This window comes from Anas platyrhynchos, chromosome 11 (genome assembly GCF_047663525.1).
Source record: "Anas platyrhynchos isolate ZD024472 breed Pekin duck chromosome 11, IASCAAS_PekinDuck_T2T, whole genome shotgun sequence".
NCBI lineage: Eukaryota > Metazoa > Chordata > Aves > Anseriformes > Anatidae > Anas > Anas platyrhynchos.
Window position 1 is genome coordinate 9,894,588 of NC_092597.1, and position 21,547 is coordinate 9,916,134.

Sequence of the window (21,547 nt, forward strand, 5' to 3'; positions counted from 1 at the left end):
GCTAAATATTCAACTATCTTTTCCTAATTATTTGCGTAACCTGACATCATAATAAATACTACAGCGCTTACACCTGAACATTACTCCTGAAAACTTTTGCACACATGAAGAACGAGCCATTTCTAAGTCACACTCAATTAAAGCATGATATGATCACCATCAGTTTATCCTATAAAACAAAGAACAGTTTTATTGAAGAGAAATTGATTTTACTGATAAACCAGAGTTCATTCAACATGCCCCATCTTACTGACACAGAGGACTTTGTTGCTGTGACGTTACCTAGAAGGCTCTGTCTTCCAGGAGCCAGGCTGCTTTGAAAGTAATTTTTCAGCCTGTTACAGTGTGATCCATGAACTTGCAATTACAGCTCCCAAATGGCTAGGCAATGCCAAAGCCCTTGCTATAGTTCTGAAGATCAGTCAGCTCCAGTAGCCTAGGGTGTGTACAGGGATGTGAAGCCATTTCTCTCAGCTTCCTTGCTTTTTAAAGCAATTTCTATAATGCATGAGCTGAGTGATAAAATGAAATGTGCAAAGACAGTTGAAGCTCCACCGACAACCCTGATATTTGTAGTCAGCCCTTAGTAAGCACAAATGACTCCATGACTTTGACACAGAAGCTGCTTGTTTATCAGCTTATAATATTTGAGTATACTCAGACTAAAAGTTCCTCTTATCTTAATACAATCTTAATTCAAGCCTCATAAACAAACGCTCCTAAATTACCACCACCTGCTAAATGGCAAGAGTCTAATTTCTCCTCCTTCTCTGTGTATGAGACTCCAGACCTCTTCATGTCTGAGCACACACAATCTGACAGTTTTAAGCTTACATCACAAGAAACTGACACAGCGAATATGCCAATTTCAAGATGACTGCCATGAAAACAAAAACTGATTGCCATTTAATAAGCTTGTGTTTTCATAGAAATACAATGTGTTATAGACGGATTGTTTCCATGAAAACACGTTTAGAAATGAAACAAGTATTTACTCAACACTAAGCCCAGTCATCTGCAAAATACTTAAAATAGTTTAGGATTCACATTTATATTAAATAATTGATGAAGGATTGATACAACAGCTAATAGAATTGCTTTTACTTTTTAAGAACTTGAAATATTGATGTTTTTGGAAATGTATTTAAAAGCACCTAAGAACATGAGTAGTACATTTGATAATGCAAGGTAGACAAAGCTACCATCCATTGATAGACTGGTCTGGGAGAACTGCATTAACCTACTGGCAAATACTCTGATAAGATTCTACTTCCTGATGTTACTGAAACTAATTCTTGTACAACAGCAGCAAACAACCAGGTACAGCATGGTGTACCATTTCAGGCTTAAAGGAGAAGCTATACCACTTTGCAGAGAACAGAATGAACAGAATCTTCTGTCTCTAAAACCAATGGCAGTATTTCTACTGACTCTGAAGAACACACAATTTTCCACTTTTCTTGTTTCCAACTTTTTTTTTGTTGCATAGAGATTCCTACACAAAACATCTCAGAAGTGCGTTTTTGAAAGAGACAAAGAACTTCAGCTCTAATCCTATTTTAATCGGGACATGCTTAGCTCGATGCATGTGGGTAATAGTGTGTTGACTTATGACCTCACTGGAAGGAAGATGAAGTTTAACAGCTTTAATGTATCAAACACAAAGTCTGCCATCACTCAGTTCCTGTTGCCATTCCTTTATGCACAATTTGGTCACCAGCTACTTCAGCTGAAGCTTCAGTGTCTCTTCTTACCTAACAGGTACAAATATGTCAAATTTGCACTTAACATTTTGGACAATAGTAACTGAGTCCTTTCTTTTTGCTTCTCCTTTCCTTTTGTTCTTCTCTCTCAAGCTCTAAGAGTAACAACAATCATAACAGAAATCTAACCTCAAAACTATTTGGAAGCAAATGTGAGGCAAACACACAAAACCCATTGAAGGAGCTGTCTATTAAACCATACAGTGATTCTAAACTGGAAAACAATAGAAGCTAAAAGGAGAAAAGACTAATTTGTGCTAAAATTATTTAAATACTCAATTAAAAACTTCTGTATTTTATTTTATTTTTTTTATACAGCAATGAACTAACCTAATAAAAAGGGAATGTCTACTTTGGAGTATGTTATTCAAAACCAGCATACTGATTATTTATTTATTTTTTGCTCTGTGCAAATTACATTTGCACTTGGTTAATTTATTTACAGATAGCGCCTTTGTTTTAATGACAAGTACCTAGGAGAAAGATTTTGGATGGGATTAACTAAAAGACAGGAAAGGAAAAAGGAAGAATGGAATCATACTAGTTCTACAAACTTGTAGATAGCAAAGTTTCTCAGCAATTGCCCAAATCCTACCAGCAGGGGCAGTCCATGTCAAACTAACACTTAATGAAATTATAACTGCTAAATAGACCTTTTGGTTCTCAAAAAGAGCACTATGAAGCTTAATCTGGAGGCTTACCATGCAAGTGCCACTATTATATATGCAAGCGAATTCTGACACAGAAGAACACTAAAGATTTAATGGACAACCTATTTTACTATAGAAATAAGTATGTCAATAGTCTTCTATTGCTTATTCTGGACATACAGTAAAATGTCAATCACATTCTTATTCTCATCTTGGTGATTTCAAGACAAGGAACTCAATAGCTTGAGCCAAGAACATAAGTAGCTACATATAAGCCATCTTGGCACTTAGCAGAATGCAATACCGCTTGCCAGGCTGGACCACAGTCTAACTTCTGATTTAACACTGGAGTGAGAAAAGCAGTCTATCTACAAAAAACTCAGTAGGCTCCTACCTCAAGTGACCATCATATAACCTCCCTTCTGATGACAATGAAAAGCAGCAAATGAATATGCAGCAAAGGGAATTTTCCCGGCAAACTGGGATTAGTTTCACAAGGAATATTACTGAATTGTCAAACCCTATGTTCCCAGGTCAAGGCTCTCTGTGCCTGTTTTCTAAAGTTCCCTCTGTTAGATATGGCTGGGGATTTTCTGGTGACATTGTTCATTTTGAAATATGAACTTGTCAAAGATGAAATACTCTACAGGAACGTACATTACCATTTCATCATGGACAGGATTTTGTATCAAAATCTACTCTCAAAACAGCTGACAGAAAGGTGGTGAAGTTGCTCTAGCAGGACATGGAAATATAAAGTTCACTGCTTTGTTTCTAGCCCAGCTCTTAAAGCCAAGTCATCACCATCTCACGTGAAGTACTATTCACTGCTCACTGTGTTAAAGAGGTGTTTTGTTTTGTTTTCTTTCTTAAATCTTCCTTGTGAAAATTGCTGAAAAAAACAAACTATTTCAGTGAAGTATCAGGAAGTCCGTTCAACAGGAAAACAAGATTGAATGAAGCTTTAGTGCTCTTTATGTCCTTAAACAGCATGTAAAGTTGTATTTTTGGATGACCACTTAACTTCCACTTCTATTTCAAGGACCATAACTCTGGAGTAAGTTGGCAGTGTAGGGGGAGAAAAGGAAAAAGGGGTCAGCATGAAAGAAATGTTAAGAGTTTAAACAGGAAATGTGGCTTATCTGTAAAAGCTGTCTTTGCAGCCAGCAAATATCACACCTACATATCAGTTAGGTAACAGTAACAAAGATAAGAAAACAGTTTCTTCAGACAAACAGTGGTGGGAAGGATGGTTATCAACTGATGACTCTATCTAAAAGGAAATCACAAAATGGCTCTGGTAATACACTGGCATTCTGAAACCAGAGGTTTCCCTTCCCCTGTTGCACAGAGATTAAGCCTAATTTGAATTTCCAGAAAACTGCAAGAATACCACCACTGTTGTGAACTGGCTTTTGAAGTCAGTGGTAAATACCTCAAAAAAAAAAGAAAAAAAAAAAAAAAAAGAGAGGAAATATGCTTTAAGGGTGTGTCTGGTCTGTTGTTCAGCAAGTCATATTGTTACAGCTTGCTGAATCTGATAGCATATGTTAACCTTAAGCAAGAAGTCTTTACACACAGTGGAAAATAAACCAGATAGAAAAAAGGTCTCATAACAGCATCAGTTCTTGCAGCAAAGTTGTCAAGCTCTTTGCCAAGGCTTCAAGTCTAATTAACACTTCAGATCTTAAACTGCTTAGTTTTTTTGTTGGTGGTGGTGGTTGGTTGTTTTACAAAAATTCACTGAAGGTTCGGTTCTATTTCCATTCAAGTCAATGGTTTTTTTATCACTAATAGCAGTAAGTTAAAGACAGAAAGCCTACTGAAGTCCCAGATGCAATCCCTTAAACCCCTAGTTTCTGTTTAGGTAATATCTACTAATTCGATAAAGCGAACAGTGAACCCAAAACCAGACAATACAGTAATCCAACGCAAGATGACTGCATCATTTAAATTGTGCAACTTTGGTGTTTAACTTACAATTGCAAGAGTTGAAGTACCAAAATATATTCACACTGGAATTGAACGATGTTCAGACTGGAGGGCGTAATTCTGATACTTACTGACTTTTTCTGTCTCTTTATGCGCATATAAAATATATTTAGCAAAAAGTCATTTCAATATTGTGATGCTTATTTCAATGTGTACGAATAGGCACATCTGTATTTGCAAAATCATGCATATTTTAACTATGTTTTCATATTGCATATACAGTTGATTGAATGGAAATCATTATGGCATTACAGAAAAATTATGTGTTGCTTCGTTGTATCATGAAAGCAGCTGTATTTCTTCTGCTGTTTTAAATTAAAGTACAATAGGAAATTAAACAACTACCCTATACTAAAATAACACCAGGCACCACGTTTTCTGGAACTAGTCTTCTGGCTGAACGAAGAATTTTGCATATGCACTTTCTACGTCATCATCAGTTAGGTAAGCTGATGACCATCTTTCCAGCTCTCATGCAAATTACCAATGCAAATACGGACAGCATTTATATACTTTGTCTGAAACTTGACCCAAAGTATCTGCCACCACCTTTTGATCCTTTACTCAATTAGTGTAAAATTCAAGAATCACCCACTCTCCTTTTTAATCATAACTTGCATCAGGATTCTATTCAACCTCAGGCTAATACCTTTCCATTCATACTTTTCAACTCCAAACCTGAGTTCCTCAAACTGACCCACACTGCTCTTTGAGGTTTTTTGTCCTTTTTAGGTGAGCATTACCAAGTACACTTCATTACATTAGCAGACTTTTTAAAATAGTGGTTTCACATAATATTACCATTTGGTGATAAATTTAAGAACAAGCCATTCAGTATGAGTTAGAATGACTAACTGATCTGTCTTATATGTTTTCAGCATGAAACTGTGTCCATAACTGGGGTTAAAATTTTAAATGATTTCAGATTGATCTTCTCAGAGAAAAGCTGCAAGAGCTTCCAATATTTTTACAGTCCTGAAAAGGTTAGACATCAATGTAGATTAAAAAGTCCTTTTCAGGTTCCAACAGTTGTTTCAGAATGGTGACTGCAAAAGTCTAGCAATGCACTGTCAAATAAATGAGTCTATTAGGAATGATGGAATCAGTCACTGGTTTCAAAATTCAGATAATAAAATGTGCTTTTTTGGGATCAGATACCAACCTTGGAGACGTCCGTATGACAGCTTGCTTTAGAATCATTAGAATTCAGCCTTACTACAACAAAAAATGTAGCACTGTGTTTTAAGAAACAATGTCATGAAGTGAAATGACTGTGAGAAGAGAGCTCTAAGGACAGACTCTTCTTACTGTATTGAAGAAAGGTAGCAGTACTATTGTCCAGAGGAATAAAACATGTACCTTAGGAAAAAGGCTTTGACTTTTGATCTTTGAACACACTGGACCCAAAGATCATATTTTAACCCTAATTTTATAGTTGTGAAAAACCAATTCCCTTGCCGTATTTAGTGACAATCCACTCACAGAAACAAAGACTTACCTTTTTATAAAGACTAAGGTGACTTTAAGAAACAGTTCAAACCAGATGGACCGGTCTTGCACCAAGTCTGGTCCCACATCAATGAAATGAGAGGAAGCCTCTGCTTAACTATGACAGAAATTGAATCAGTCTTTGGAGAACATGACCATCTTTGTTTAGTAAGGGTAATTACCTCTTAGGAACCTATTCCTAAGTATGTGCTCAGAAGGCTTTCAGTGTGCTGATATTCCACAGTATGTATAGTTAGAGCTACCTAGACTCAGACTGTTCAGAGCCAAACTATGCCACACTGTACTTCGTTCAGCCCTGGTGATCCACATATTAAAGAAGAAAGTCATAAGCAACAGCACTTCTTATTTGTTTTCACATTGGTTGTATTGTAAAATACCCCAAGTGCAAAAACAGATTTAGAACAAGAAAGCAGCATTCATTTTCTATCAGATGAGAAACGAGTCACTGGCATTGTATTTTGTGTGGCAGGGAATAAGACTTACTGATTGGTGGTGACAGCACCCAAAACAAACTTTTTATAGGGGTGTCTTCAAAGGTGATTTAAAAGTACAGTATCTAGCTGATGCTGAACAGGTTTTCTTTGACTCACAGGAAAAAAAAAATCAAGTATAGCAGTAGTTCAGTAAAAGTTTTGAACAAGAGAAAAGCCCTAGATAGTTGTCTTAGGATTCTTCAGCAGGGCAAACAGTGCTTCAAGGACAAGTAGGAAAGTAGCTGCTATTTGAGGCAACTTCATTATAAAATCATTTTTAATAAGCTATCTGAGCAAAGAGAGGGAGTGCTCTTGCAGAGAAGCCCCCAAGGGATCTTAAGGCTGCCCAGTAAAGTTATTAGGAGGTTACACACAGGGGACCAAACAGCTATTTTACTGGCCTCAGGGGACAGGGTTTAGTTTTCACCTGTTCTCTTTAGGCATTGGTGCTAACAGCAGATCCTGTTAACCATCAATATTCTGCAGCCTCCTATCTTGTGAGGAAAAGTGTCGTCTACTTACTTCAGCTGGGACTCAAAACACAGGAAATAGACTGTGCCACTCATGTAGTAATTATAAATCAGATCAAGAAAAAACATCAAACTTATTTTCCCTTTAATGCAATTAAACAGAATAACTAACATACCTCAAGAAATCATTAGCACTGAGACTACTGGTCATATACCATACTGGAAAATACAGTAATATACCAACAAGGAAAAAGTTACAGAAAAACCGAAATTCAGGTATTGGGTTCAATTAAGCTGCAAACCTTAACATGCTTGTAGAATTTGGGTGAAAAACAATTCTAGGATATTTGGACATCTTAAAAGCAGAAAAATTGTCTCATGTCCCAGATCATCCTTCTCAGGTGCTAAGAGAAGAACACTGCTTGTTAGAAACCACTTGGAAATATGAAGGACATCGTTTAGGAAAGGATCTCTGCTCACAACAGTATTAAGAGCATGTCTACACCTAAAGAACAGGGCACTCTTTTTTGGGACAGTTGTGGTGCACTCCAAGCTCTAGAAAGAGTCCATATCAGGACTATATGTACCTATTGAAACACCTATTGAATTTTATTCCAAGTCCAACATCTGAGCTTATCTAACATAAAGCCAACTTTATCTCCCTATGCTGTCTAATCAAACCTACAATCCAGCTACACTGTAAGCTTGAAACATGAAATGACCACTTAGCCTGAATTTCAGTCTCATTAAAATACAGACTCAAGATATTTCTCTAGACCACGGCCTACTACAAGTAGTATAGGAATCAATACAGAGCTTCATGTGGGAATGAAGGCAGCGTGCTCGGTGTGGAATACCACACCAGAGAGCAGATATCATTTCAGATAGCAGAAGGGGTTGGTCTACTTGCAGTCTTTGTCAACAAAGACTTTGTCAAACAGCTCTTCTTCTTGCAGATGGCTTTTGTTTGGTGAAAAAGATTCAAAGCATACAGTCCCTACTTAATTCTCCATTAGGAGTTCTTGTCTTTAAAATTAGTGGCTAGCTTTGGAAACATCTCCAGAGTCTGAAATAAAGGGCAAATATCTTGCATAATGTTACAAAGGAGTCTTAATCTATAGAGGGTTTTGGTAAAACTATTGTTTTTTAAATCTGGTTATACCCTGGGTTATAAAAATATAAAATACACAGTGTTGAATGTAATACCAAAGTACATTGGATATCATACAATACCAAAGTACACTGATTATAACACAAAGTACATTTGTATTACAGTTAGAGATAATAAAGGATGAACAAATTAGTCCATAGATCACTAATAGCGACTTTCTTACTTATGTACTTATCATAATGGAATCTAGAAAGTATAATTGTAAAGCATGGTTTCTGCCAGTATCACGCATTAACAGGCAGAGAAACAAAATAAAGAGGGAAGTGTCAAAACTTGTGGTAGTTCAGGGAGTAGGTGACAGTAACTTTGTGCAATGTGAAAGTTCACACCAATCCTGACCAGGTCCTGTGAAGGCACAGCTGTCCTGACCTAATTCTACCTCAGGAAGAAAGGTATTCTGGATATGTGTTTGAGATGAAGCTGAACTTCCCAACAGCTTAACTGATCAGAGAATGAGTTACATCTTTTTGTAGAGGACTTTCATGTCTGACTCTGAGACAGAGATTCAGCAGAGAACAGTGTCAAAAAAAAAGGCAAAAATATAAAAAATATAATAAAAAATCCATTACCAGTGAGGTAAATCCTTACCCATAAAGGCACAAGAGGACCAGACTGGATTGGTAGGTTTTCATCTTAAATTTCACTGAAAAGTCCTCTTTCTGAAAAGTGGCCTGGTTGAAGTACAGGAACTGAGGTACTTGGCTATCCATCCCTGGGACTGCCAAAAGAAACACGCTTTTTCTTTCCAAATGATAATGCCATAGTCTCAGTGCGTGAAGTAGGCTGCTGAGTTTTGGACTTAGCTCTCAAAGGGCTGCCTGTATGTTGACGGTGATCTGTAGGTGTACTCTCCCTGAAAAATTAAACCCAACGAGCTGTCCCTAATTCAAAGTAGCACCTGGGTTAATGCAGTCCATGCTAGAGAGCCCCAAACAGGTCCCTGCCTCTTCAGTCATGCTCTGCTCACAGGTATGTCAGCAGGACTACGCTAGGGGTCTTAATTCTTTTTTGCTGCATAACATTGTACCAATCTAAGAGCTTCCTCCAGAGGTCTGTGGGAGTACTTGTATGGCCTTCTGAAGACAGATGGAAAATTGTGAAAATATATGGTGCTTTTTTCCATCTTAAAAATGTCAGGTAAGCAAGTAACTCAATGTACCCGACCTCCATACAGATATGAACTCCAGCTATGTAATCAAACTCCTCTGAAGCCTTTGACTGTGGTTCACTGAAATTCAAATAGTGAGAGAAAGAAGGTTCCATAAGATCAAGGATTCATTAGTGTTAGCCTTCTGGGTACATAAGCAGGAAACAACTCCTCACTCTTATAGTAGTCAAGTCGAACTCTTCTAAGAAAGTCAGTGTCTAGAATATAAAAGTGGTCTGAAGAAAAAGAAAGTGATTTATTTGTGTAACAGTTCTGAGACACAAGCGGTGTGGTAGAGGTCATCACACTCATTGCATGAAATATGGCAAGATTTAAGATTAAGATGCTGGAGGTGTAATACTGCATATGTCATGGCTGATGGTCCTTTGCAGCGTTTGGTTCCCCCAGAATTTCAGATCCTTATTATCACTGATGCAATGACACCTGTCTGAATTTGTGAAAAGGCTAAAGCTACTTATCTAAAGCTATCTACTTGTTTATTCAGAGCATGAAACATGAGAGGAACGAGTTGTATTATGAGTATTAGTTCGAATTAAACAACAGGAAAAGAATCGAAATGTCAGTCATATCTTTCACCAGTCAAAAGAGAACTGCAACACCAAAAGTCCCCCTTTATACAGAAGATGGGATAGGGTTTTGCCTCTAATATTTGACTTCACTGGTCTAAAGGTTATACAGGATGGATAACTTAACAAATCAGCATGTGAGCCCAAGAAATAATAGTTCTACAAATAGACAGAAGGTAAGAATTTTTACTGCTACAGTCTGTTTAATCCACTGCATGAAAAATTGCATTTTTGGGTGGACAAAATTTATTCTCATTAGTGCAGCTTGAAAGCAGCAGTATTGCACTCCCTGTTTAAAAATGGCAGGTTTTGTAATGCTCAGACTCTGATACAGAGAGGATGTAGGGAAGCAGCAAATGAAACAATACTTGGATAAAATTGGTTGTATCAAGAAGAGTAAAAATCTCTTGGGTTATACTTAGCTTGTTACATTATGAGAGATCTATTTTTTTTGAACACCATAGTGCATGTGCAGGAATACTGAACTCACATTTCTTCCAGAAATGACTTAAGCACTCAGTAGTCAGCAGCCCCCTAGTTCAACTTCAGCTGACAGAGCACATTTGTCAAAGACTAATGCCAAGAAGGGGATAAAATATACCCAAAATCTCAAACAATAAAACCAGGAAGAACTTAGGTAGTGGACCGAGAACACCACTGTTTTCAAAACCCGTACTATAAAGACGGCTATTCAGATGAAGCCTGAAAAGGATTAATCCAATCCTTTAAGTGCACAATATATCAAACTTCTAGCATCATACTTCAGTAATTAAGTTGAAAGGTTGTTACAAACAAGTGCTATTTTATAGTCAGTCAACATCCTCAGATGCTGTACATGGTAAACTTGGAATACAAATACTTCACCCAGATTTCTAAACAGTAATAAAGACAACACATATACATTTCACAAAGTGTTCGTGGGAATGTTTTTGAAATTTGTAGAAATCCCACTCCACGTACCATGTTTTGGGTATATTATATACATGTATATGCTAATGCAGAGTGATAGGTAAACTCCAGATACAGAGACTTGATACATGAAAACATTCTGCTTGTCACCTGCAGTTGTTGAGCTCTATGACTCAACAACTCAGATGTAATTCAAAATCTTTGCATTTAGGTTTTTATGTAAAATTGGACTTTTTTCAAGTTATTCTAAAACCTAATACTGATATCTACTTTTTGTATTCAGTAGGTTTTTTCTAAGTAATAAGGAAAAAATGTTTATTGTGCATATTGTCAAAATATCAAACATGCACAATTTACATCAATTCCTCTTGTATGAGAATTTATCGTAACAGGAATGTATTTTAAAAGACTTTCAACCAGAGCTGAATAAACCTCATATAGATTTGCTAGCAAATGTAGCCTGCGTTTTCATTATGGCAATTACAGCATATTGCTCCTTCTATTTTAATCCCTTCTTAATGGGCAAGCTTATCTTCCTGTTATTAAGGGAACCTTCTTGTTCATGCTTCAGCAGTTGCATGAAAACTGATTAACAAATTGGGGAACTACTCTTAGCCAGTTCCCGTAGAATAGCATAAACATAGTTCTCACAATGTAGAATATGGCAGAAGATGCTGGGACCCTAATTTCTTTCTTCACTAGATTCAAGGCCAAACCTAGTGAACAGCAGCTAACCACCTAACAGAGCTGATGAATACACCTTCATGTCATAATGAACCTCAAGCACAGCATCCACTGAGATAGGTGTGATGACAGCGTATTATCAGTGCTGGCAGGGCTTGACAACATTCCTGTGCTCTTTAGATCTGTGGTTACTACTTAATTTTGCCTACAACAATTACTGAATATTGGAACTGGAGACACGACTCTTACAGCTGGTCAGTCAATGGCACTGCCATTCACAAAACATATGGGGCGGTTTCAGCTGATTTCCAGGTGGAGTGTTACACACCACCGTGTACAGTCACTAGCCTCTATACAAGAGAGGCCCAAGCCTGAGCTAGCACAAATACTGAGTTACTTACCACCTCTAGAGAGGGTGGTCGCTCCAGGCCAGGGTTGAGCTCATGGGCAAGGCTGTGCAAGGAAGCTGTCTGTACAATGCCTGGCCTGCGGATATACAGAGGACTTCAGTCTCCTGTACTGTTAATCTCAGTCAGCATGAGCTCAAATATTTACTAAAAAGGGTCACATTCCGCTCTCAGACACCTATCTGTAGCTCTCAGTAAGGTTGATGGAAACCATATATGCATTCACCCAAACAGAAGCTGACCCTAAGAATACATTAAGGAGCAAGCCCACCTAATCAGAGGACTATCATGCTCTAAAGGTTGGTGACATTTAACATTTGCTTCAAAATTCATACCGATCAACTTCTCATTTGAAACTGTTATATCAAGCAACTGTACTTTTTAAAATCTCTGTTGGGAGATTTCACAAGTGGCATACAATATCAAGTCAGATTTTTCAATACACGAATATTTTAAAAACAAGAATGAAATAAGAATATTAACATAAGATACTTTATGACCACTTTAAGCCTATGAAGTCGTGGTGAACATATTTAAAATGCATAACTCTGTTAAAATGCATTGTAAATCTTTGTAAATTTTGTGCACCCTACCACCTGTTTTGTTAGAAAGCCCTCAAAGGACTAGTAGCTTCAACTTCAACCTACTGCTATTTGAGATCCTGGGCAAGCACAATTCCTGCACTGCCAGATTTCAAAACCTTCACAGTATCAGAAGAATCTCAACATACCTCCTTCAGCTACAAATTGTAACATTTTCTTGGCATTGTGCATTTAACTCACTGTAGAGTAGATGAGATCCGATTCCCAATAACGTTTTCTTTGAAGAGCATTCAGAATAAATGTACATGTAAGTAAATGCATGCATCCACATCCATTTCCAAGGTTGCCATTTATGAAGACTGATAATATAGTTGAGAGCAAAACAATAATCATCTTATTTCCATCAAGAACTCCTTAAGCTCAAGCACAGAATGATCTATCTTACAGATTAACGCATAGGGACAGAAGACTTGCAATTAAATAATTTCTTTTTATGTGAAACAAATTGTTTATGTTTCTGTGAAACATATTGTTTCACATAAAAACATACTGTTTCAAATGCAATATACATAGAAAATTATAACCACTCTAACCACCTGTGTTTTCTAGATATATTACTCACCAGCTAGCTGCAAGGTACACATACTAGAAAACAAGGAATTCTGTCTTTTGTCTTCATATCTTTCCTTTTCTGCCCTTGGCCTTGACACATATGCACATGCACACACACACACGCAGAGTAGAGTTATTTAGATGACATTTCAGGCCAGGACTGGAACCAATCTAAAGCAGAAAACCTGCCAGCATTTTTAAAATGGAGCCTTCTCAAGACAAGACATACACCTAGCAGAGCCACAGCACTGCCTAACATGAATTCCATTCATTAAAGAAAACCAAATCAAAAGATATTACTTACATGTATGAGTCTTCTTTGTTACAGAAATACCTGTAGGGAAGAAATGATCCCAATGTTAGCAAAATGACCACTGTGTAAATTCTTTTGACATTTATTTCATTGTTAAACTATTTTATTTCAGGCACACAGCTGCCACTACAAAAGAAGAATGAAAATTGCAATGATTTTTTTTTTTGTCAGAGCAAGCAGCAGCTCCCTTCTTTGCATGCAGGCTTTAATATTGCATTGTCTCTTTACACCTCCGCAATGAATGTTTTAACACACAGCAATTACATTTTGTTGTTGGCGTGTTTATCTACCTGACTTTCTTATAAAACAGAAGCTGATGCAAACCAAAGATACTGACAACACTACGGAAGATCCATCTTACCTCACATGGTTAACAATTTTACCACACTCATGTGACGTAGCACAGATGAACCTACCCAGACAGAACGGACACAAAGAGTACAATTTATTTGCTACGTTATTAAGTTCTAGTACTTCTTTGACTGCCAGCTGTGGCCTATGCTCATTGAAACCAAATGAAAAGCTCTCTCATTGATATGGCATGACTCGCCGTAATTCCAAGCTAGATGCAAGTATCTCCAAACTGTTAAATGTATACTTTCTGAAGTAATAAAGATGTTTTTATACTAGACGGGCATGTGATGGCAATCATCAGTGATGGTCTAGTGCCAGTGAAATGTGAGAGGCATTTTAAAGAAAGCAACAAAATGAACAGAGTGAGGCAAAATTCATAATACCAGATAAAGATAAAATTAACTCTGTTAAATGTCATTGGAATTCATGCTTGAATACAAACAATGTTGTCTTCACTTTAGCAGATAACTAGTGCTGTACTCAGACTGCAGAATTTAAGCTTCACTTTCCTTGGGGGGAATTTTATGAGAAGAGTAAGAAGTTATTGGAAGCAGAACAAGTATTTGAAATATTTCATTTATGATTAAGGCCAGTAATGAAATTTTGGAATTGGAATCGTTTGGATTTCTTTTTATTAAAGAGAGAGACCTCCTCCTTTAACCACCCTTTTGCAAAAGAAATCACTATGGAAAAAGCAGGCTTCTATTTCAGGCCTTTTACTTTGTCGCACAACATCTCAGGGAGACAGCAACACGTTAGAAGGAGTCAGAAGAATGTAGATATCTTATCTGCAAATTTAGAGAGTTTACTTTTAAAGCCAACAGTTTTCAGAGTAATCCTGATTTTGGTATACATCTAAATCCATACTGCCAACCCAGATATTTAGATATCAAGTCAACATAAATGTAATGAGATTCTTTTTTGGTTTAATTGTATCCGTATTGCTATCGGTCTTTTGGATTTGAATCACCAAGTTCTGCAAGTGTGAGCACTGGAACCTTTCTTTTCCACTCCAAATAGAAGCTGAGTCTCCAAGCTTTGTGAAAAGGTTCTAGGCAGTTAGTTCCTTTGAGTAGTTTTGTAAATGGCAGATACTGGGAAGTAATTTATAAAAATCAGACTACTAGGTCTCAATTATGTATGTGTATTGACTTAAATCTGAAAGGTCCCAGCCAAACCTCTCTATTCCTCATTCTAGGAACCCTAGAGCCACAGTAAACAAAAAGAACAAAAGGAAAACAAGCATAACAGAAAGAAAGCTATTCAGTTACAGAAGTAGCTACTACAGGCTGAAAATTCATTCTGTAAATCAGGATTTTGTAAGAGCCAGATTTCTCAGATTTTCATTCCCATTCAGTCATGCCTGGGTGGCTCAGAGCAGTTGGTCAGCTGTATGCGTCAAGGAGGTGACTGTCACTACAGGAGTGAGAAAAAGCAGAGACCTGAAGTAACTAAGGCAAAGCCGGAGAAAGGCCAGTGAAAGTGTGCTTTTTGCCATATGCAGTCCTCCCCCCAGGTTTTTCTCAAGGTCCGCCTTACTCTTTGGATTTGAAATGACAGCTGTCATTAGAACACTTGTTCTTCTACCAAGGAAGAGCATTTTCCCTGTCTTCTTGCATGACTGCTGAAGAGCATGCACAGCTCTCCACAGTATTCATCGTGAGGAACTGTCCCAGTACTTCCTTGGCAGAAGTACCTGCCCCTGTCCTAGCTTGCTTGGCCAGCTCCTACAATTTTAAGGACGTTTCACTGAATAGGAAATGCAGTGGGAAAAGGTCTTTAATCTGAACACCATTTGCAAAACTTCCTTTCCCAACACCAGTGCTAATGAATTGATACGTCAGTGCTCTTTCAGCATTATGGGAGCCGTATGTGTACTTTTCTCAGAAAATAATGCTTTCTGTAAAATCTCTTTGAACAGAAAGTGCTTATGCTGTCACTTCTGATTACTCACAGCCTCTTCACAATGGGATTTGCCACAGCACAAAACAGACTTAGCTGTATTCACCGGCTGAGGGACTACTTTTCCCCATACATGAAACAGTGATGGAAACATTAGCATTTATATTTTTTGACTTATTTTTTTTAATATGAAATGAGTGGTGGGTTTTTCCAATCATATGTTTCCACAATAATTACTGATTACCATCTGATAAAGACTTTTAGCTGTTTTACGCAGATATTTTTAGATAACCTTTTATAACAACACAGAAGTGGGGTTTGGTTGTTTTTTTTTTTCTTTCTTTTTACATCATCATCATAATTATGTTTTTAAATGTAGCAAACAAACAAACAAACAAAAAGTATTTTGCTTTGAATCGAATTTTTTAAGTTTTTAATTGTGATCTGGTGGAACCAGGATAAATGTTGCCAGTGAGTTCAACAACATGAGATTTAAATTAACCAGGAATCTTCACTTACGTTAAAATTAGTCTAACTTTCAGTTCTAATTCATGAATTTCCAATAAGCTTTCTCTGTCACATCAGTAACTATAAGCAACTGGGAAATGTAAGGAAAAAAGTACTGGCATATCCAAACAGTTACTCGGGTTAGATGCACCACAGCTAGTGCCTTAAATACCAAATATGCAATGCACTCCTACTTCATTGCGATCTGTTTTAGCCTTAATGCAGGAGGCTGGTGACTGCCAGTCAAAACATCTGAGAAGTATAATCAACTCCAAGAAATTACTGTTTTATGAAAAAAACAGTCTGAAAGCTACTTCATGTAAGAAAGGGGAGTTGCATGAGCTTTGGCTTCCTCCTGGTCTGTGCTAACTCCCACTTACATAAATGTCTGTACGCCTTTCCTGGGAGTCGTATCCTACAGGTCTTATGCAGACAACTCCACAGTTCTTTTGAAATTGACAGGATCTCTTGAGAAGCTAATTCTGCAAGCTCAACATACTCAGCAGTTTTCTTCACAGAACTGGGCATGATTAACTCGGATTACTCTTGTTCATAAAATTTATGGGACTGGACCATAGATTTACGTAGATTTGAGTGGACATTATATAATAAAACCAAAACCTAATACAAAGCTGAAAGACAAAGATGTATTTATTTTTGTGGAGTGGAGTGCAAATGACCTGCTGATTCCTTTCATAATGTGATTTAATGTAAAATCCCATTTTTTAAAGTTTATCCTCCTATATATGGCATCATTTCAAAAAGTGACATAATTGAGTAATATGTGATCACTTGCCATTATTAGCACTATCCTAAACTGCCAGCTTTTGATTCTATAACAAATAAAAAATAAAATTAAATAAAAAAAAAATAAAATAAAACAGGGCAAGAAACAACCCTAACTTCAGTGCAGCAAGACTTCCTGACTTAACCAACTAGACTTCAAAGTAAAGCAGGAAATGTCATGAAAATACCACAATATATCACTGCCGTGGTTATCAGTGAGTGAAAGTTTCAGTATTACAGTTATCACAGAAATTATCACTTCAGCAATGCAATTTGACATTCCTGATCAACACCAAATCTTAAACAAATTAACTTCTTAGATATACTTTTCATTGTTGCTATGCAGTGCTCTTTGCAATAACAATCAATTGTTTTAAATGAAAAGAATTCATACCACATTGCCTTTCCCCCTCCCGCCTACTGCATTTAATTTGCCATGATGGGTGATATTTACAAAAAGAGCTTTCCGTATGCAATGAACTTTGAAAAGAGTATCTACCAACAGAGACAGGATATTCTTTTGCAAGCGGTTAGCCTGACTGACCTTCACTAGCCAACTTCAAATAGAGATAACAATGTCTTCAAGTACAAAAGGAGACTCAGATATTTTATACATCATAAGCTATTTCTCACAGTTTCCCATCCAAATAGAGAGGCATAACGAAACGCTGCTTACTCTGAACCTAGATCCCTGCTGCTGTTGTACAGTTGTCAACTTTCTGTATTTCAAGAGGAAAACATACTTTGATGTACAGAATGATAAGGAAAAAGTCCCCTGTCTGGCAGAATACATTACTCTGCAAAATATCAAAGGAGGATATTCTTGAGAGCAATTTTCTTAAACCTCCAGGAAAACTGTTCCCCAGAAATTTATATGGATAAAGACATGTGTCGCTGGCAAACCTAGTAACTAATCTTCAGGACATATGTTAAACACCACTGTGTTTCCTTCCTTTTGTAGAGTTTGCTTTTTTTTTTTTTTTTTGCCATAAGTGATTCTCATTAATCTGATGACAGTATATGGTTGTAAGATTGTCTACATATATAATGCTTGTTGTGTGTGCGTATAAATGATTTACTTACTTCTAACCTCCCCCATAGCCAGCACTGTGGCTCTAGTATATTCTGGAACTTAGCACTTTTGTGACAAATTGTAAATCTTTGGAATAAAAGATTAAAATTTTAAACTCTATGCCTCCTGCCTAACATACTGTGTAAAATCAGAAAGAAAATGTATTACAAGCTTGGATCCCACTGCGTTCCATCCTGTCACTCCACTTCTTTTTTACTTTGTCACTACACAAAGCTAGCAATTAAGGTGGAAGATTATATGTAACACTTGGGCACTTGCAGAGAACCTACCAAAGCAGAATAATAGATCTAAGCGTATTCAGACAGGAGTTCATTCTTTTAGAAAGTTTAAAAAGGGTTTATTTTAAGTCTGTATGGATCTCTGGTTTGAAGAAGCTTTGTGGCCTTTATAGGCACTGTTTATAGTGACCAAGGTAAAAAATAAAGTGCATAAAAGTATAGAAAATACAACTCAGGTGGATTTAACCAAAGAAAATGTTGCAAAACAGTGTCCTTGTCTAGGACAAAAGAGCCATTAATGATGATCAGCACATATTACTGAAAGCGCTCCAAGTAATTTTAGCACTTTGTTTCAAAAATTGTTAATGCACACTAATGTTTATAGTTCACTCAAAAGAGAAACAAATTATGCGTTAGGGTAGCAAGGATCAAGGACACAAGATACTATAGAAGTATAGTACCTACGCACTAGGACTTATAAGAACAATGAAACTTCCTTTAACTACAAAAAAAAAAAGTTTTTTTTTTTTTATAAGCACTTTGAGTATGATAACTGTAATATATATATACATGTGTGTGTGTGTATATATATATATATATATATATATATATATATATATATATATATATATAAATAATCCAATTTTTCCCAGGCTTATTCACAGCTTTTACTGATTGGGAAAGAGTTCACCATCTAAACAAGTTTTTCAGTCAGCTCTAGATCATGCATCTGTTATAAAGTCCACGATAATACACCAAGGTCCTAGAAAACAACACTGACCTAAATGTTTCAGTCAGAAAAAAAAACAACACACTTGTTTTCCTAAGATTCACAGCTGTTTCTTATACCTAAGTCCTATTTTTCAGAATTTTGTTTTTGAGTTTTTCTAGTCCTACTTCTAGAATCATATGGTTATTTCAGAGTTAGCTACATTATTATTATTATTATTCCTTTCTGCTCAAATATGGATACAGGATATTTGAGGAAAAGAGATTAAAACCCAAGTTTTCTTCCTCCCCTCCCCCCCTTTTAAAATGTATTATCCTTATTTTACAGACAGATGACCTTCTTAGCCCTTGCAGCTGAGACTGGCTTCCTGATTCTGAGACTGACTTCCTGCATCGTCTAAGCATTTTATGACTTCATTTTTCAGTATGTGACAGCCTCCCCTGACAAATGACCCTTAATATGCATCTGTGAAAATAAATTACAAGTAACTATAATTCTTTCAAAGTTACAAAGTATTCACAGGAGACAAAATATCGCTATCAGGAGAATTATTATTTTTAATCTGTACAATTCTCAGTTAAAAGAATTCCCTGTTCCTTCTAGATTTTCCCAAACTAGAAAGCAGTCCCCAAACTGACTTCAAACCTCTAGCGCGAAAATTACTCCAAACAAAACAAGAATTTTTCATGAAAAAAATGAAAGATAAAAGTTTCTGTGTTTAAAGCCAAGGTAACAATATAGATCGTTAATGTTAGCCCAAAAGTGAGATACTAACTTCTCACTTATGATAAATACTAAGCAAACCATTTCCCCCATACCCTCATCCTGGACAACTGGCCACATCAAACTCACTCAAAAAAAACTTTCAATAAGTAATCTGTTCCTACCTGTATGGAAACCTGAGCTTAACACTTGTTTGATGCTTGATGAAGAGTCACCTTGTTATGCCTGAATCCCTCACACACAAACAGTTGGCACCATTGCACAACTAGGAGATGGATCATCTGATGGCACAAAGCACTTTTTCTTTTTTCCTGACGTGTGATGGAATAGTGAATAAATGTGAGAAAATGATGAACGAGACTTTTGGCTGTAAAGAAAATGATCTTTAACCACATTTTTTTTTTCTTACAGCCTTACTGAAGATCCCTCTGAATTCTGTTTCTTTTGTCCTCACAAACAGTGGATAAGATTAGGAGCAAGGAGATGAAACTTCACTAAGTAACCATTATGTTCTTATGTGACTAACATCAGCGCGTTACATACATGTACAGCTGCAGCACAGGCTAAGTATCCATTCCACATTTGCACCGTATTTCACATATTAAAAGTCAAAGACAGTTCGGAACTGTATATAGAAGAGTATTTCCAGCAGGAGTCCTTATAAGAAAATTTTGAATGAGCTTTGTTTAAATGACTACTTACTCTACAATTGACTGAACAGATCACAAACTAAGAATTTAAAAATAGTCTTGCAGAGCAACACAATCACAGTGATGGAATCCAGTTGAATGTACGAAGTTTCAAAAATCCTAGCAAACTACTACAGCTCTGGAAGTAAACTACAAATTGTGAAGAAAACCAGCACTTACTAAAAACTGTCACAGGCGTTTCTAATGTTGTATATTTACTTAAAACCATGAGCCTTACTGTAAGTCATCGTTTTATGCAGTTTAACAACAACAGCAGAATACTGCCAGAAGCATGGCAGACACCACTGCTGTAAGCTGTTTTTTTTTTTCTCCCACTGACATTCAAAGAACAATCTCCTCTATCTGAAGGATCTGTCCTATCAGCACACTAATAGGAACCATTTTTTAACTTGCACCAGATATGCAGGCAAGAAGCTCTGGAATATATGTAGTTTCCTGAGGGGAATCAGTCCTTACGGCTGGCCCTTCCTAGCATTTGCTTCACAGACTACTGCTCTGCTTACTTTCTGCTTCATGTGATCTTAGACAAAGAAAATATCTCAGCTGATATAAACTGTTACACGGTGAGCATCATTTCTGCAAACTTCCTACTGGCTGAACATCAGCACGAGTTGAACAGCACATTCGTAGAAGCAGCAAGTTTGGCACATGCGCACGGGGATGCGTGGGAGGGTGGTAGCTACTTGCCATATGTTAATTCAGGCCAACAGCTTTCACTCATTTCTCCAGGTACACGGACATTCAACCATCCTCAGAACAAAACGGAAACTACCACACAGAGGTCCAGGAGATGCAGTACTGGCTGAGACAGCAACCGTGTGATAAAACTGCAAGCTGCACCAGTCCCGACTAGACCAATTCTCACCTCAAGGCAGTTCTTCAAGACAAGAGGTAAAATAAGCCTCAGGGCCCCCGTTCTGTGCCTTCAGGTAGCTCTAACTATGATGCGAACATCTGCATACAGGCTGCTAATGCTTTCACATTGGTAAAACAAAACAGAATATGAAACAAAACCAAACAACTATCAAACGTGTAGCTGCAGTCATTACTTATATTCTGTATGCTAGGAATCTATTAAAGAATATTTAAATATATTAACAAATATTTTAAATATATCTTTATGATTTAAAATGATCTGATGGATATTGTTATATCAAGGAAGGAAAATACTGGACTTTTATTTAGAATGCATTTTAAGATACAATTTTAGATTACTTCTCTTATTTTATCCTATAATACCTTGCAATAAAATATTATAAAGAATACATCCATTTGTCTTCTGTGCTAATGCTGAG

The 21,547-nt window shown here is 36.8% G+C and overlaps 1 protein-coding gene across 5 annotated transcripts in view; it reads right to left on the reverse strand.

Moving 5' to 3' along the window:
- The window catches only part of RORA (RAR related orphan receptor A), a 410,146-nt gene that overhangs the window by 100,235 nt on the left and 288,364 nt on the right, over positions 1–21,547 (reverse strand). For all 5 annotated transcript variants that reach the window (XM_038185245.2, XM_027466152.3, XM_027466153.3 and 2 more), the window contains one exon: positions 13,221–13,250. In XM_038185245.2, coding sequence (XP_038041173.1) covers positions 13,221–13,250 — 30 coding nt within the window. The remainder of the gene's footprint in view (positions 1–13,220; positions 13,251–21,547) is intronic.